The sequence below is a fragment of the Ptiloglossa arizonensis genome, chromosome 1 (genome assembly GCF_051014685.1).
Source record: "Ptiloglossa arizonensis isolate GNS036 chromosome 1, iyPtiAriz1_principal, whole genome shotgun sequence".
Taxonomy (NCBI): Eukaryota; Metazoa; Arthropoda; class Insecta; order Hymenoptera; family Colletidae; genus Ptiloglossa; species Ptiloglossa arizonensis.
Genome location: NC_135048.1, coordinates 20,106,292 through 20,124,315, shown reverse-complemented (window position 1 = coordinate 20,124,315; position 18,024 = coordinate 20,106,292). Strand labels below are relative to the sequence as shown.

The 18,024-nt window shown below is 37.5% G+C and overlaps 3 protein-coding genes across 8 annotated transcripts in view; 1 reads left to right on the top strand and 2 right to left on the bottom strand.

The window, feature by feature from the left end:
- The window catches only part of LOC143143747 (dual 3',5'-cyclic-AMP and -GMP phosphodiesterase 11), a 155,797-nt gene extending 151,987 nt beyond the window's left edge, over nt 1–3,810 (top strand). For all 4 annotated transcript variants that reach the window (XM_076305415.1, XM_076305392.1, XM_076305408.1 and 1 more), the window contains 2 exons: nt 210–293; nt 761–3,810. In XM_076305415.1, the coding sequence (XP_076161530.1) occupies nt 210–293; nt 761–934 (258 nt within the window). In that variant the 3' untranslated portion in view covers nt 935–3,810. The remainder of the gene's footprint in view (nt 1–209; nt 294–760) is intronic.
- Nucleotides 3,811–5,477: 1,667 nt separating this feature from the next.
- On the bottom strand, nt 5,478–7,998 carry LOC143145192 (uncharacterized). 3 transcript variants are annotated; one of them, XM_076308337.1, is made up of 3 exons: nt 7,702–7,998; nt 7,466–7,637; nt 5,478–6,034 (listed from the first exon to the last, which is right to left on the bottom strand). In XM_076308337.1, exon 3 carries the CDS (start codon nt 5,949–5,951, stop codon nt 5,628–5,630), a length of 324 nt encoding a protein of 107 aa, XP_076164452.1. In that variant the 5' UTR covers nt 5,952–6,034; nt 7,466–7,637; nt 7,702–7,998; the 3' UTR covers nt 5,478–5,627. The 3 variants fall into 3 exon arrangements, with proteins under 3 accessions (XP_076164452.1, XP_076164446.1, XP_076164463.1); XM_076308331.1 differs by having other exon boundaries at nt 7,466–7,623; XM_076308348.1 differs by having other exon boundaries at nt 7,466–7,998.
- Nucleotides 7,999–8,171: 173 nt separating this feature from the next.
- Nucleotides 8,172–17,573, bottom strand: LOC143145203 (PDZ and LIM domain protein 3). Its single transcript, XM_076308358.1, has 3 exons — nt 17,446–17,573; nt 14,299–14,426; nt 8,172–9,238 (listed from the first exon to the last, which is right to left on the bottom strand). The coding sequence occupies exons 2-3, from the start codon at nt 14,395–14,397 to the stop codon at nt 9,050–9,052; spliced, it is 288 nt and encodes a 95-aa protein (XP_076164473.1). The 5' UTR covers nt 14,398–14,426; nt 17,446–17,573; the 3' UTR covers nt 8,172–9,049.
- Between the last annotated feature and the right edge of the window lie 451 nt (nt 17,574–18,024).

Here is an 18,024-nt window from a genome sequence, read left to right as displayed (position 1 = left end):
AAAGAATTGGATATCTGTAAGAGATGTAAAAGAATTGCAGCTTTTATCTTGTTTCTTATTTACTCGACATATTATTCTGTTATTATTTTTCTTTCGTCGATTGTGTTATCTTTTTCTTTGATATGTTCGACTTAAATATCGCACATACGTAGTACCAATACAATTGTTTAAAACCCGAAGATAACAAGACTACTCCTTTGGTATTGCAGGACATTATGAACCGAGAAAAAGAGGATCAGCTACCTATGATGCAAGTTGGCTTCATCGATTCGATCTGCCTTCCCATTTACGAGGTAACTTTCTACGATATCGACAATAGAAAAGCGTTACTAAAATAATATCGTACATATTGCAACCAAGGCTAATACTATCCCAATAATTCAATATTCGAATACTATGAGTAAACGTGGAATATCGTTAATAAAGTTGAAAAAATTTGATCCACGTTACACTATTCAAATACTACGAATTATTGCGAATAATCAAGTATTAGAATAGTAATTTCCTTAATTCTACTGAAATCGTTACATTTATTACAACCTTTCTTTATCATATCTCTGACACATATGAATAATAATTTTGTAAAATTAAATATTTCAACGAAGCAATGAATTCAGAAATATTAAACAAATCAATATTTAACTTTAATGCAATAAAAGTTACTATTAAATCAAATCCACGTTGACTCAATTTTATTCGAAAAGAAATTCAAACAACGATCGTACCTTTCAAATTTTGTTAATGTATTCTTTTTACACAGGCATTTGCTTTACTGTCGGATAAATTGGAGCCGTTGGTTGATGGCGTCAGAAAGAACAAACAACATTGGCTGGAGATTGCAGAATTCAAATCTAAGACGGACAATTGCACAAACCACGACAGGATGCCGTCGATGTCCGACAACGAAGAGACCAGCGAGCAGGCGGACCAATAGTCATTATTACAAAACGCGATACAAGCAAGTAGAGAAATATATAGGGACGGGTATTTTCCTCTTGTGCGTGAGACGAAGAACGCTGTAAGACGTCGAGAGGGGCAGACGATCGTCGCTCCGAGAATTTTTGAATGCTCTGCACCTTCGTCTCGATACTAGGTATTAAAAGCATTGCGAGTTAATTTATTAATTTATATTAATCACTACGGAACATTGTCGGTACCAATGATACGCGATTATAACTGCGGTTAGGAGTTCTTCAGATTCTTTCACGAACGCGTCAGATTCCGAGGAGTCACTCAGTCTCGATTGTCCGCGAGCACTGTTACTCGCGCGATTCACGTTTCAGCGCGAGTAAATTGTTATATTCGATTACTCGAACGTCTTAAAGAAGTATGTTGTCCTGTGAATTTTGGACGTTCGTTGTTTGAGATCAGGAAACCCGAGGAGGCCGAAGGTGATTAGTTTAAGACGATCGAGAAGCTTCGTCCTCTCTTTGGAAATAAAACAGATCAACCCAGAGATGCTACTCTTGTACCTGATCGTATTGTACGTATACTTACTATGGCAGAACTTTAATGTCGAGAGAGGACGAAGAAAATGGACGAGGTAGTACGTAAAATTCGAAGGAAATCGCAAGAAGTCGATCTTCCTTCTGCAGAAGATTCTCATTGCGAATCGAAGACCCGCGGCTTATGGTATTTCGTATGCGAATTGGATCTGTTTGGATTTCAAAAATCGAGACCCCATATTTTACTTGAAATTGCAACCGTTATACTGGAACTTCGCCGTTTAAGAAAATGTATTAACAATTCTCATTGCCAGCGGCGCACAATAATTCATTGTTTACGTTTCAAATTGTAACTGTCGTCTGCGCGAAATATTTAATCAGAAACAAACGAACGAAATAAACCGAAGAAACTGAACATCGACGATGAAAAATTCAGATCTTCAAATAATTCTCACTTTCTCTGGGGTTTTGCGACACGAACGATAAATGATAACGATCGATCGAGAAGCGATGTTACAATAAAAAATGTATTTTTCATCGTTGATGCTTACATTGCGATCGCATCGGTATAAATAATAAGTTAACATCGGTATACAAGTATTCGCTAGTACTCGGTTAAGTAATTCTTCGAATAACGAATAAACATTTAGGTTACTTGTATACTCTGTTATTCGAACCAAAACGTATTGTTATCTATACACCAAAATTTATTTTTGTACGTTATTCGTTATTCGAACATATCTGTACCCAATATTGATGGAAAAACGAGGTAGTCAAATGACTGTAGCGACAGTGGTTAGGTGACCTCGAGCGATCAGCTGATTTTGGTACTAGTGGTCAAAGCTTTTCCGATCCATGTGTTGAGTTATCGTACACACGAACTTACACATTTCGTTGCCATTATTGTGCTGGAATACGTAGAATGTACTAAATTATAACAAATAGAATTACTTTCGATTAATTAACACCGTTACACAATTAACGCATTAATGAAAAAGTCAATTCAGACGGCGGGGTTTCTAGAATAATTTCGTTCTTCGGCGATGTGATCCAACATCTATAGCTCGGGTCTTCGATCAACGAGACAGATGATTCCCGAACAATTACGTAGATGTAAGCAAAGAGCGGTCGGCTCTGTCTTGGAATCGCGTTTTGCACGGAAGTTCTCTCCGCTGTACGGACACGTACGATTAGGAATCGAGTTGTGCGTGTAATTAGATAATGTATTCGTAAACCAAAGTGTACGTTTATACATCAAGGTTAATCGTGATCTTTGTTACTCGATACGGCAATGAGTTTAATTGTCTGTTGTAACGTGCTAATTAATTAGTGGTTAGAGACAACGGGAGCAAATGAGAATGTCTATGTACGTTGTAAATCTTGCTTTCTATTATCCCGAAAGTTTCGTAATATCGTATAGATTCGGATGATCGTTCTCCTCTTCGCATAAAGCTATCTATCCCCTTTCGGAACGTGGAAAATGAAATTCGGTACAGTTTCGAGAGAGAAAAATAAACAATACGCTTCAAAGAAATTATCTTCGTAATATCGCGTTAATGGTTGCTTGACATTTTCAAAAAGATAGAAGATCAACATATCGTTAACACTTTTTTAACGTCGTAGAGTGTCGTGGTTCATCGATGATTTGCATCAGGGTTTTTGTGCGATAGTTTGCAATTAAACGACGATTTAAAAAAAAAAATCAGTCTTGTTACGAATCATTGATAATCATCGTTGCTGATGCCGATCGGAGTTGTTTCAATGTCTTTCTTTTTTTTTTTTTTCTTTTGTATTTGAAATGTCGTTTCGTATCGTTTACAAATCACTCGTTTTCTTCGGCGTTTTTCTTCGATTAAATTAACCCTTTCGGTGCCGGGGTGTGAACACTCAACACGCACAGACTGCACCGATCGATTCGACGCCGAAAGGGTTAAACGATTCATCGATTCATTCGACTTTCAGAGCAGAGACGTGGCTTTGCGAAGACGGAAGCAGTTAGGCATTCGTCCGCGTGTGATCGTTACTTGTAATGGTAGTCCGTATCTTGTGTATGTTCCTTTTAATCCTTCAAGAGTCTTTTTCTTTTTTAATTGTCGATCGTCTCCTGTCAATTTTATTGATTCCACGACGGGAGGTACGGTGTAAGATGTGTGATAAAAATGTCTGTGTGCGTGTGACGCCGTTGTGTATGAATGGTTACGAGAAACGTTACAGTGTACAGTTATCGTGTAAATTATTGATACGTCAAAACGGATATGTTTAGCGTGTATGTCGTTTATCGTTACGATTAGCATATAGTACGAGAGTCATATATTATACCGAACAATATCTAATATATTAAAGCGAGACTAAATTATGTGATACACGTGTAGTTTGTAGTACAGTTTATTTCCTGGCTTTACGATCCTCTCCTGTAAGTGAAAAATCACGATAATTCAATTTTCGAGGGAAAAAATGGGGACCACCGATTCGCTTGAAAGCGAGGTAGGTAGTGATTTTCTTTACGGTGTCGTCTGACGAGTAAATAGAAATGATTACACTGAGATTAAAACTAAATTATGTGATACACGTGTAGTTTGTAGTACAGTTTATTTCCTGGCTTTACGATCCTCTCCTGTAAGTAAAAAATCACGATAATTCAATTTTCGAGGGAAAAAATGGGAATTACCGATTCGCTTGAAAGCGAGATAGGTAGTGATTTTCTTTACGGTATCGTCTGACGAGTAAATATAAATGATTACACTGAGAGTAAAACTAAATTATGTGATACACGTGTAGTTTGTAGTACAGTTTATTTCCTGGCTTTACGATCCTCTCCTGTAAGTAAAAAATCACGATAATTCAATTTTCGAGGGAAAAAATGGGGACCACCGATTCGCTTGAAAGCGAGATAGGTAGTGATTTTCTTTACGGTATCGTCTGACGAGTAAATATAAATGATTACACTGAGAGTAAAACTAAATTATGTGATACACGTGTAGTTTGTAGTATAGTTTATTTCCTGGCTTTACGATCCTCTCCTGTAAGTAAAAAATCACGATAATTCAATTTTCGAGGGAAAAAATGGGGACCACCGATTTGCTTGAAAGCGAGATAGGTAGTGATTTTCTTTACGGTATCGTCTGACGAGTAAATATAAATGATTACACTGAGAGTAAAACTAAATTATGTGATACACGTGTAGTTTGTAGTACAGTTTATTTCCTGGCTTTACGATCCTCTCCTGTAAGTAAAAAATCACGATAATTCAATTTTCGAGGGAAAAAATGGGGACCACCGATTCGCTTGAAAGCGAGATAGGTAGTGATTTTCATTATGGTACCATCTGACGAAGACGCGTTACACCGAGAGCGAGCGAGATAGAGTAACAACGCGCGAGTCTCGCATTACATGTACTCGGTAACCGAAACTTCAAAGCGATATCGCACGCAGAGATCTTTTTCAAACTTTTGTAACACAGAATTCAAGGCAGTCGAAAGATCCGATTTTTCGCCTTGAAATCGAGTATCACTGTAATCGGAATAAGGTCGCGTTTGGATTCATTTTCACAAAGATGTAATGAAAATATAATCATTTTAAGTTTCATTACAGCAGCGTTTCTGACACTACGCTTCGCCAAATCCACTTATGCGGAGTAACGACGTTAGGTTGTCATTTCTCCAAATTAGCAGCTCGAATATGATGTTTCTAACATGTTTGAAAATCACTTTTATTCAAATATCAAAAATAGACAAAGAAAGTATCGCTAAATGAAAAACATTTCTATCACTGCTACTACCGTTACTACTGCTACTAATATTGTTACTGTTATTACAACACTACTGCCCTTACCAGGACTACTACTACTACTATTACTAGTATGACTACTACTGCTACTACTATTACCGTGATTACAACATCTATTTTTATTCCTATTAATTATCGATATTTTCTCTCAAGATATCCCAGTAACCTAGAAGTGCGTTATCATTTTTCAAACGACTTAAATAATAATCAATGTAAAGGAAAATAAGCGTGCATATTCTGTATTCGTATCGTTTATTAACACAATTATACATTTCGTATAAGTAACTAACGAACGCCTTGTATAAATATTTGTACAATAATACGTACGTTAGCTTTGAAAATGTTCTCCGATGAGACCTCATCATTGTTTCACTTCGCAAAGATTAATGGCTGGTGTCAAGGACTGAGAAGATCCTTGACATAACCTATACATTTCGTAGATAGGCGCTGGACAATGACTGTAGATTTGCAGTCTCGTGATCGTTGAGTCGGATAATATCGTTTAGAGAATTTATCTATAAATATCGAAACGTTTGTAGGAAATACGAGAGAGTTGGAAAAAAAGAAAAGGGGAAGAAGAATCCTGCGCGTACTAGTGACGACAATCCTGCATACTCTGTAACCAAAGAACCCGCATAAGCAGACGCTCTGTGGAACACCGCGTAAACTTTTCGGATTGCAAAGGGCTTCGGGGAGGAAAAAGTTTGAGAACCGCTGCATTAAAGGATGAAACTCGATCGGGGGACGATGAGGATCATTCTCGCCTGTGGCCGCCAACTATGCGATTCGAGGGGTTGCTCCCACTACATAAACATAAACAATGCTTATTATAGATAAACATAAACAGTGTCATACCACGAAATCGAGGGATAATTCCATTGCTTGAATTCGATGAGAAATTTGTTACAGAAAATCGGGAATCGCTGCATCGTAAACAGTTGAGACCGACACCATCGAATCGACCGTATTATTTTCCTTGTTACACTTTCTCTTCGAACGACGTGTAAAATATACGAATCGTACTTTGTTATTTCTATAATTAATAGTTGCAGCACGAGACGAGAAATTCTAAACGCTATAAATTGATCGGTGAATCACGCTCGTGTTTTAAGAATAAAATAACATAGGTATAGCGTGCACGAGCAAATTAGGGCGAGTTGTCATTTCCATCGGGTATATATTGTTTGGAAATGGTACATTTACTTTTACACGGATTCGAAATTTTTAAGGTTTCGACGTCAAGTTAAGCGAAAGTTACTCTAAAATTAATTTTTCAATTTAAGATTCGTTAAGATTCTATTCCGTATTATTTTAATCGCTGTATTGATACACACATTGTTGCCTATAATTATTCGAGCGCGTGTGAGAATAGAAAAGTATTTGATGCAACGTACGAGAAAAGTAGGGGGCGTGACCTTTCTCGACTATATTCTCTTGACATCGACGAGTCGACAAAATGTCGATTCGACATTCAACAAAATTCTCCGTCTATGATTTTTATCGCGTCTACGGCAAACAATTGATACAATACTAAACCAGATTTGATCTCGTTTTATTCCATTTCAAATTATACGGTGAATTGTACCATACGTAAGAATGATTTTTACATTAAAATTTTTTAGCTTTGTATATTTATTTCTCGTGTTTCGTACCCGGTAAAAAGTATTCTAATTATTTTTAAAGGAAGCCGTTCGATTTATTTAAATATTCTCGAACAATCTTCGGTAAAAAGTATTCTAATTATTTTTAGTAGAAGCTGTTCGATTTATTTAAATATTCTCGAACAATCTTCGGTAAAAAGTATTCTAATTATTTTTAAAGGAAGCCGTTCGATTTATTTAAATATTGTCGAACAATCTTCGGTAAAAAGTATTCTAATTATTTTTAGTAGAAGCCGTTTGATTTATTTAAATATTGTCGAACAATCTTCGGTAAAAAGTATTCTAATTATTTTTAATAGATGCCGTTCGATTTATTTAAATATTCTCGAACAATCTTCGGTAAAAAGTATTCTAATTATTTTTAATAGAAGCCGTTCGATTTATTTAAATATTCTCGAACAATCTTCGGTTAAAAGTATTCTAATTATTTTTAATAGAAGCCGTTCGATTTATTTAAATATTCTCGAACAATCTTCGGTAAAAAGTATTCTAATTATTTTTAATAGATGCCGTTCGATTTATTTAAATGTTCTCGAACAATCTTCACGATTCTCTCGTTTCGTTTAAACCTACGATCGGATTGTTGTATCGATCTGTGGATCCACGTTTCACCGACGAAAATTGAAAAGCAAGAATGGCGGATAATCGATGCACTTTTATCCGAAACAACGTAATATTTCATTCGTTCCATTTCCATGCCGCCAAGCGTGAAAACCGTTCGGTGAGCCGATCTGGAAGTTTCGATCTGTTGTTTAATTGAAGCGGCTAACTGCATTTTAAAACGCCGCCTTAAGAGGCCGATGACTCACTGCCAGAGAATACACGATCGCAGAAGAGGCCGGATCAATAGTTGACAAATTGTATTTTGCAATGTGGGTCAATCGGCGACGGACAACGACAACACGGTGTTGCAAGCTTTGCCCCTCGACGGACCTTGATTACCGTTGCCAAATCCATCATGAAAAACGGCCAACAAATAACAATGCTCGCATCCCGAACAAATTACATACGCGCTCCTATCGCGTTGTATTCGTAGATCAGACGCGGTTCGTTATAAAATTGTCTCTTTATAAATAAAATACAACCGTCGTGTAACGAGCAAAAATTTTCGCTAAATGCTCCCCTGGTTGTTTTCGAACCTAGTCAAATTTTCAATAAAAAGATACAAATTATAATAGAGTCTTCCATATCCGAATACTCTGACGGATCATTTGCGTGGCACAGCCGTTACAAAGATCGATTTCAAACGATATTTATTATCAGAAGGGTGATTATTTTATTATCCGAACACCTTATATGTTTGTCACCCTGTTAGTTTTAAAATAGACGTCTATTATTCCGAACAAGTCGTTGAATAACGATGTCGTCGCTCACGTTAGAAAATTTCTCGGTCGTTTCTAACAATAAGTTAAAAAGAAGTTTTCGTATTTTAGATACTTTCATTAGGTGTTAAAACATTGTACGTCGAAATGTTGGGTTAAAATTGTGCGTTTTCAATCGGAAGAGGTTTCAAATTTATCAACGCTTGTCGAAGCAACTCATTTAATTATTTTAAATTTCACACTACGTGTATAACACGGAAACACCGCCATAAGGTTGTCAATGGATATTTTTTATTCTTTCTTTCTGCTCTCTATTTTTTATTTCTTCTCGAAGAGAACCGACCACTCGTCGCACGACTCGTGTACAGTCGGTAAACATAAACGTGGATCTGGTTCCAGTTGCTCGAATCCGATGAAAAAAATGACGACTTGAAAGCGGGAAGCACCGTATCGCGATTCATGGAATTATCGAGGCAACTGATCCAATAAGGAGCTCTACTTACACGATGTGTCTATGGTTACTACTACCTGTTACATCCACCTCCAGCTTCACTCGTTGCTAAGTGATCGTTCCTTCTGCTCATCGACACGATGCAACGAACGAGAAGCAATCAACGAGGTTGCATTTATCGAGGTTTACTCCTCGATACCAGATTGCCGCCTTCCTCGACGATGTCCGCGAACTCATTGACGAGGCCAATTTTCTAATAGGTCTTTTATTTACGTAGCGTGTTTAATGTCGTACAATCGTGTCGTTGTTGTGATAAACATTTTCGAGCCAGTGCGTACGTGCGCAGCGGTGACGGGAAAGGAAATGGCAGGCGGAGGGAACGCGTCATTCTTGTCTCACGGCTCGTTCGAATTTCAAATTTCTTAGGACGGTCAATGTAAATTCGTTTCCGGCTTTAACCAGGCGATCGTGAACTTCGGCGTGTCTCAAGTGCCGTATAGTCGCCCCGTTTATTTTAATGACCAAGTCCCCGGCTTTCAAACCAGCTTGATCGGCCAAACCTCCGAGAGCCACCTTACGAAAAAAAGGAAAAAGTAGATAATTTAATCGATTGCACGGAATATGGTTATTTTCGATGAATAGTATCGTTAGTAAAAGATCGGTGCGTTACTCGAACCAAGCATTGCACGGACTGTTGTAACGGTAAATTATTTTCTTCGATCGAATGTTCTTTTTGGATATCCGTGGGTTAAGTTTTTTCGAAAGGCGGAAATGAATTTATGTGAAAGTTATTTTGAAATTATTCGGTATCGGTACCGAAAGAATTTTACTTTCTGTAAATTATTTTTGTAAGAATAATCGCAAAAAGTAACCCGAATTATTTCTTATGCGGAATGTTACTTTTTTATTTTGCATAACGAATAATTTGTGCTCAGGTTCAGTTGGTGGTATATCGTTGAAAATAACTAGGAGTTGTCGAAGGAGCCATCATTCGAAAAGGGGAGTAACACTCTGGAATAATTGTAAAATTACTGGTATAATAAATACACAGCATTTACTTCGTTCTTTCGTGTTCGAATCATTCTCCAGGCCTTGAAAGGAACACCCCTAATTGTTTCCAGTAACGCATTAATACAGAGGGGAATGGAAAGATTAATGAAACGTTATAAAATAAAAATTAAAACAACGATCGTTACCTTATGTGTATAAATAGATTTCGTGATTCTACTTGTAGATTCTATTCCTCGCGAGTAAGAATACCGTATAATTAATATAAAATAGTCAAATTGAGGTTAGGTTCAGAAACAGCGATTTCGCTGCACCTAATCTCCTTATCTCGTGGTAAACAAACGTTTACCTTTTCTACACACGCGCTGCAAATCTTGTTCGATAAACACGTCGGATGAAAATAGAAATAAACGAATAAAATGCAAACATTCGTTTCGTTTGGGTAACCAGCTTATCGGTACAATTAACAGTATCGTATAACGAAGAATTATCGAGTATTGAAGAACAAGAGAACGAAGTTTCAACGATCAATGATTACGAATCGAAGAAGCTTTTTTCACGTACTGAAGGTAGCGATTTTTTTTTCCCCACGAATCGATGAGGAGAATCGAATGCAGCGACGAGAAAAAAGCTCGACTTAACCCTCGCGATTTTAACCTAGTTTTACAGGTAGATTACACGTCTCTGTTGCTATGTATAAAATATTAGGTGTAATAACGCGATAATGTCCGAGATATAAATAATTAAAGTAACATACCTCGGTACATGTACTATAAATATCAATTTCTGTCATCGAAGTGGCCGTGGCGCGGATGTTATCAGCGGATAGTTCATGTTCGAATCCCATTCACTCTTTTTATTTTTAATTACTTTCATTTACAACGATAATCATCGTACATGCATTCAAAGCATAAAAGCATGCGACCTCGCGAACACACAACAAATGCTTTTTCGTTGATCGCACATTTTAACCGCGAGCAAACGAGACACAATAATCGCGAAAAATTTGGAACATATTTTTTCAAGACTCCCGACCACGTTTCGGCTGTTAAAAAAAATTTCGTTTTTTCAAAGCGCGTAAATACGCGTGCTAACACGAGCCCGTCTAAACGGATAAACGGATTTCAATGAAACTTTGTATTTAACTTTTATATTCTCGCCCCAAAATCCGATTAAAGTTTCGGAAAAATCGATTCACGAATAACGATGGTTACCTCTTGTAAAACTTTTCGGTTTTTCTGGTACACGTTCATTATTTGAAAAAAAATTCAAATTTAAAAAACAGATTCGAGTAAATCTTAAGGAGAATCATATTTTGCATAAATAGTTAAGGAAACATTTTTTCCGTCTTCCCTGATGAAAATATAAATTAAACGAAATCTCATTCGTTGCGTATCAAAATTGTATTTTTTAATTGGAGAAATTGCAACGTATTCGTCTCTGTTAACGATTTCTCGATTCTTCCCGGAAAGCAAATCAATCGACGTTACGGAATATTTTCCGAGACGTGATTGATTTTGCAACGAAACGCAACGAAATTGTTGACATTTTAAACGAAGCACAAGATAAAGTAACACGCGAACGTACGATCGGATACGTTGAATTATTTCAGAATCGAACAGTGAATTTTATACAAAATGTTGACCCAGATATTGTTATTAACAGCGACCAAAGCTGCTGCCAAGTACTAAGTAATTATTCGGTTAAACTTCGTCAAACGAGGGCGGAAAATCCACAGAAATACACAGTGTTGACAATAAAAAAAAAAAAAAAAAAAATAACCCATACTCGCGCGGTATTTAATAACGACGTTTAGAAAACTGTCGCGAAAAGGTACTTCCCCGTTTGCAAACGAGAAATGGCACATTTGGGCCGTGTATCAATGAGACCGCGAGGGCGACTGTTTCTATGCCTTTAATGTATGCGTTTTTTACCATTCGGTGTCGTACAAGTTGTTGCATGGGTAGTTGTAAGAGAAACCAATTAAAAAAAGAGTATCCTGTGAACACGATTCGAACTCGTGACCCCAAGTACACGAATCGCTCGCTTAAACATTTATTTTAAGTATTTATCGCACGACTCTATGATACAACAATTTTCATCGCAATACTGTACGATATAGATATCCATCTAGGGAACGTGTACATTTGCATACATTTACAGGTTCCAATATTGAACTAGCCTGAGAAGAGACTTCTCTGAACCAGGGATACCGAATTTCTTCCCTGCTGATGCTTCACGATTCTATTTTTATATTAGTTAATCGCTTTCCTTGTTAATTGACACCACGTCCAGAATGTATGTATGTGAGTGAGTGAGTGAGTGAGAGGGAGAGAGAGAGAGAGCTACTTTAATAATCCTCCCCCATTGTAAACTATGCCAGTCAAGTAGAGTGGTGGGAATCGTTCGACATAGCACGCAAGTCGGGGAAGGAGCCCTACGAGGCCCGCGGGCCACACGTTTAGCAGCCCTGAACAATTTAGAGTCTAAACTAAAACTATATTTATGCGTGAAAATGATTTTCAATTATTTAGATACACGTACAATTTTCAAGTGCTTTCGAATGCTACAAATGAAACTCGAACAATTGAGTATTCGAATACGATTACTCGAATATCATTATTCGAATACTTCGATATTCGAATATCGTTATCCGGGTATTAAAATTCATATAGGAAAGTATTCATAGGAAAGTATTCGTGTACTTGCTTCTTGGGCTAGTATTACTCAACCGGATACTCAATCGGTGCGCAAAATATTCAAATACTCGAGTATTCGAATCGTATTCATCAAATATCCAAGCGTTCGGATCTTATTCGTCGAACACTCGAATCGTTCGAACCCTCGAACGATTCGAATAGAAAGAATTCGACGAACACTCCCTGCTTTGTTCTCGACAAGATCGAAGGTTAAAGGTAGTAAAAGTATCGAAGCGAACCAAGGACAATGGTCGGCGAACGTGGTTTTGAAAAAAAAAGAAAAAAAAGGAAAAATCACGACCGCGTGACATCGTCTCATCCGCGATTCGATTAATGACTTCCTTTTTTTCTTTCCTTTCGGATCGATATTCGGCCAGACCGACCGTAGGATTCAGGCCGCACGAAAAACGAGGTCACGCGATCCGATACGAGTGCAACGGCGATAAAAATCTCTAAAGCGGAAAATGCGAATATTTCATGGGACAATTTTTCGGGGCACGCGAAATTACCGTGGCGTCGCGCCGTTTCGAATTCAAAACGGAAACGTGCTCGGCGTTGCCGACGAAACGTTTCCTTACTTTCACGGCAATCGAATTCCAATTGTGAAACGAAAGGAACAGTCCGATAACGTGCCTTCGATGCCCTGTACCGCGTTTGTTAAGACACATTACGAGCTCACAGGCGATCTCCAATTGACAAACGTTCGCTCGTTCGGAACAAATACGCAAATGGAAAACCTCGACAAGGTTATTCCAGCCTCGAGAATCGAAAAATTATTATTCAGAGAAAAATTATAAATTGAAGTTTCCGTTTCCTTTTCTCCGGTATACTCGACACTGCGCGTAGATTTTTATAAGCAACGATAATTTTGCACTCGACGTCGATGATTTGCAAATTCTTTGAATTTTGAAACGCGCCCTTTCAAATGTAAAATAAAATTTCTACATTCGACTCAACTTTTCAGTCATCGAGAACGAAAAATTATTTAAAGGAAACTTCCAGTTAAGTGAAATACTTGCAAAATTTTTCTACTAATAAATATACTTGTTATTGCGCGTATCGAAAATAACGCGACGCAGATCGAATTGATGAAAATTCGAGTAATATTTACGGAGTAGAAATTTTCGAACGTGTACTCGCAAAGAACGTAACAGAGAAAAGTTGCGTTTATTAAAACGACCACTGAACAAATTTCGACGAGGTTAGATTCGAGGGTCCTGAAAATGTGTCCCCAAAGTATTGAAACGAAATTGGCAAAATTGCCAGTGATACGTAGGTTTCGAGGTTTAGCGGGTATAAAGTTTATAGCGAGGTTTCTGAACTTTTCTCTACGTTTTTATCTTAAACTGTGTTTTTTACGGATTAGGAAAGCTACGCAATTAATACTGATTGTACACTTTGCGAGGGAACCGTTCCGTTGAACGTTATCCTATTTTCTTTATCCTGGATTAAACGATAGCCACGCTCGTATAGATTAAGAAATAACTTAAGAAAAAAATCAATCGATTCGGATAATTGGAAGAGGCTCGATCAATGTCATCGGTTGGATAGAAGTTTCAAAGTACGATGTGTGTGTGAGATAGAGTGATCCCTATCTCGTATCGTATTGAAAATAATTACTCGAAAGTTTCTTCGCGATTAATCAAAATACACAGGAATATCTGTACAAAATTTTAACGGTCTCGTTTTGAATAATTTTTTTATTTAATTGGCAAAGGTTAGCTAAAAAATGATCTTCTATACCGGAATAGCAGAATGCCGGAATACCCATTATTATTATTATTATTATTATTGTGAAAATAATTATGAAAATAAGTATAAAAATAAATATATTTATTGTGTTTATTATTGTTTAAACTATGAAAATTAATTAGAATTTAATTAGAATGTAATTTTATCAATATAATATGTATGTATATACATTACCCTGACAACGGTTAAGGGAAAGCTGAAATCAACCCCTCCAGATAGTCGAATGCCCCAAGGTTGGTCGTTAGTTCTCGAGAGTTTTACGACAACTTCCATAGTAGAAATTAAGTGATTGAAAAAGGATGCTGAAACCAGAGACATAAATCTCGTTTAATAATAACATCAAAAGCATTAGATTCTCGTGACAGTGGGACAATGTAAGTTTAATAAGGGTAGAGACGATGACTTGCAAAATGAAAACAATTTTCACGAGAAATAATCCCAATTGCGTCTAGGGTTATTCGAATAATGTGATATTCCAATGTTTCACAAATATCCGAACGCAGTATTCGAATATCGTTTAAATTGTTCAACTATTCGAATATCGTTCGAGTATTATTATCATCGTCTAAATGAGAAAATAAAATACTCAAATATCCAAGTATTTGAATCGTATCTACCGATACGTTAAAGTATTCGAACGTTCGAATACAGAAAAATTCGACAGATAGACACTGTCCTTCTCGTTGCAAGCCAATATAATACAACCTTTTAGGTCTTTTTTCAGGTCTTTGAGTCTTCCTTTCGAGTCCTACGGTTGTCATAAAAATAAGACAGAAAGTGCATTTCTTGGATCTCCACCAGTACAGTCGGTCACAAAAATATTCAGAGGTCAGCGGAATCTTTATCTTTAAATACGTAACGAACAAAGAATTAGAATATATGAAAGTAGAATATATATATTATTCGTTTTGTGGCACGACACGTTGTAAGCACGTCAGTGTATTGGAAATCATTCTTTTGAACATGTTTTTCGAATGTATGACAATTTTTACCGAAATTTCGGTTCTAGAACTTTTCTATAGGATTCGGGACACGGAATCGACGGAAGTACTTGATGTTCCAGTCTCTTGAAATGTTTAATTTAATTATTTTCGTCCTCATCGACCAGCGCAGAAATTTGTAAACGTTTTATCTCAATTTTATTTTCGACAATCGGCGTTCCATTTTAATCTGGAAATTAAAACGATCAATTTCGCGATAACCCGTATTTCGCACGTAAAATTTTTCACACTTGTCGATGAAAGCACGTTGATTTTGAACGATTGTACTTTCATATTTACTTTAACACTTCCGCATACATTTGTGTTTTCGATGGTAATCGCAGAAACGCGTTTTTCTTTCACCGAAATACGAAACCTACGGCGAATTTGCAAATACCAAATGGTAAAATTAACGGGAACGAGACTTACGGTAACGAACTTTGTAAAATGATTTGCGGTTGTAACAAGCCATTTGTATCTTCGAAATATCGGTACAGGAATGATCTCAGGTCGCTAAAGAAATAGAGTAAAATATAATACTCGGAGAGAAACAATCAAAAAACGAGGAAACAATCCGTAAAGAGGAAAGAGAAACGAAAAAATACAATGCGAAACGCGATAGAAAAATTATGTCAACTGATAAAACGAAGTTCCGTGTACAAAAGAAGTACGTCCATTGATAAAAACTGTAGAGTAAAATAAATTTCCTCCATTAATCGTTGAAACGAGCAATACGTACGGCTTTTATTTTTGTAGTTTATAAAACTGCAAGGGATGGCTTTTCTCGTTACGTTTCGGAGTTAAAATAAAGTGACAAGTGGTAAGAAGTTTCACGTTAAAAAAGTTTGATGGAAAACCTATAATATGGCCGGTTAAAAATAATTTTATCGCGAGTAATTCGAAGAATATTTCGTTGAAATTTCACGGATGAAAATCTTGACGTCTGTCGGTCGTTTGCCAATGTTAATCTTTCATTTTCGTCGATCGCGTTCCAATAATTGTTACGCAACCGATATTGTTCGTGACGAATCTGGCGAAAGAAATTACCGTCGTCCTTTTATCGCGGTCTAATCGAGCGGACGGTGAAAAGTGACAGTGCAAAACGAACAACATCGGAACTTACGCAAATTTCATTACTTTTGCGTAAAAGTAACGAAAGGAATAAAAAACACGCGGTGTAACCCGAATCGGGGAGAAATATTAATATCCAGGCGAGTGAGAAGTTTGAAAGATAGGAGGGCTCGAGATCAAGTTCGAATCTCGGATTTAATCGGAAAGACATCCAGCGATCGTCTCGCGAGCTGCCCGGGATAGAGTTTATAGAAAAGTTTCTCCACTTTTTCAAGAGATACGAGGGAAGAAAATCGTCTAAAAAGGTTCTCGCAAATTGCACAACCGAGGAGTACTTTTCCATGTTTTATTGCCCGTTGTCAAAACTACGAGATTATTCGTTTCCAAATTACTTTTTATTCTTAACCGTAAGAGTCGAGACGGTCGTAGAAATTTCGTACGTGGGTAAAAGTGGGCAAATTTTATAAACGTAAATACAAAACTGAGAAATTTCCTAAAAAATTGTATCGAACAACGATTCAAGTATTCGACGAACATAATTCGAATATTCGAGTATTCGAATACTTTGAGAATTCGACGAATTCGATTCGAATACTCTGGTACTCGAACCCTTGAAATATTCGTCGAATTTAATTCGAATACTCGAGTGTTCGAATACTTTGAGAATTGTACGAATTTGATTCGAATACTCTGGTACTCGAACCCTTGAAATATTCTACGAATTTAATTCGAATACTCGAGTATTCGAATACTTTGAGAATTCGACGAATTCGATTCGAGTACTCTGGTACTCGAACCCTTGAAATATTCTACGAATTTAATTCGAATACTCGAGTATTGGAATACTTTGCACACCGCTCGTGTATTCGAATCTTTCTAGTGTTCGAATGTCGGAGACTAGACAACCATCATCAATACGTGAAACGATAAAAACACATATTCTCTTCTCACGATCGAAGAACATTGAATAGATTTGCACCACCCTCGAGCAACGAAAAATGAATCTTCGCGCCTCGTAATTTCGATCGATAGCGTACTCGAAGGTACTCGAACACTTTCGACGAAATACCATGTGTATATTGATACAAATTAACAACATTTTCCTGCGTACCACGAACGAATTCTACAACCCTGTACGATTGATATACCCCGAACGCGGTATCCCCCTTTGGGGTTTGTCTTCGTCGAACATTAATTTCTTTTCGCACGACTGCTTCCGGTCGGGCAACGGCGGATATAGAACGCAGAAGAAGGAATTCCTTTTACTCACCCTAAGTGGACCGGCAATCCGAAGAATCCCTCGAATTTCGTCAGAGCAGGACGAACTCCCGAGTAGCTCGATCGAGCAGTCAGCGAAAGATCGCGGGAATAGATATCCGTCGATCGCGTGCTCAGCATTTAACGAACACCGCGCGCCCGTAAGTAAACGACGGCCAACGTCCGAACGTTGATCATGACTTCGCGAGCTATATCAATGCCGATCGCTATTCTAGATCGTACGCTTCAGGTACAATGCCGCGGCCGTCCGCGAATTTTCATCTATAGACGCGCGTTACCCTACATACCGTTTCGTATGCGGCACACGACGCAAGGCTGCGTGCAACGTGCCCCTGAAACCAGACGAACGAAATACTTCCTATACAGTCTGTCCCGTGATGCGTGGGCGAACTTAGTCTTTAACCCTAGCAAGATACGAGCAAGGAGTAGCTCCTCGCCTTAAAGACCCAGGGGAGTCCTCGTCGAGCTCCCGTTATCCATAATTATCTTCGAAAAAGGATCGTTAACGGTGAGCATTTCACCGTGTAATTAATCGATTTCGCACCTCGTCAAATAAATAGCGACCACGGAG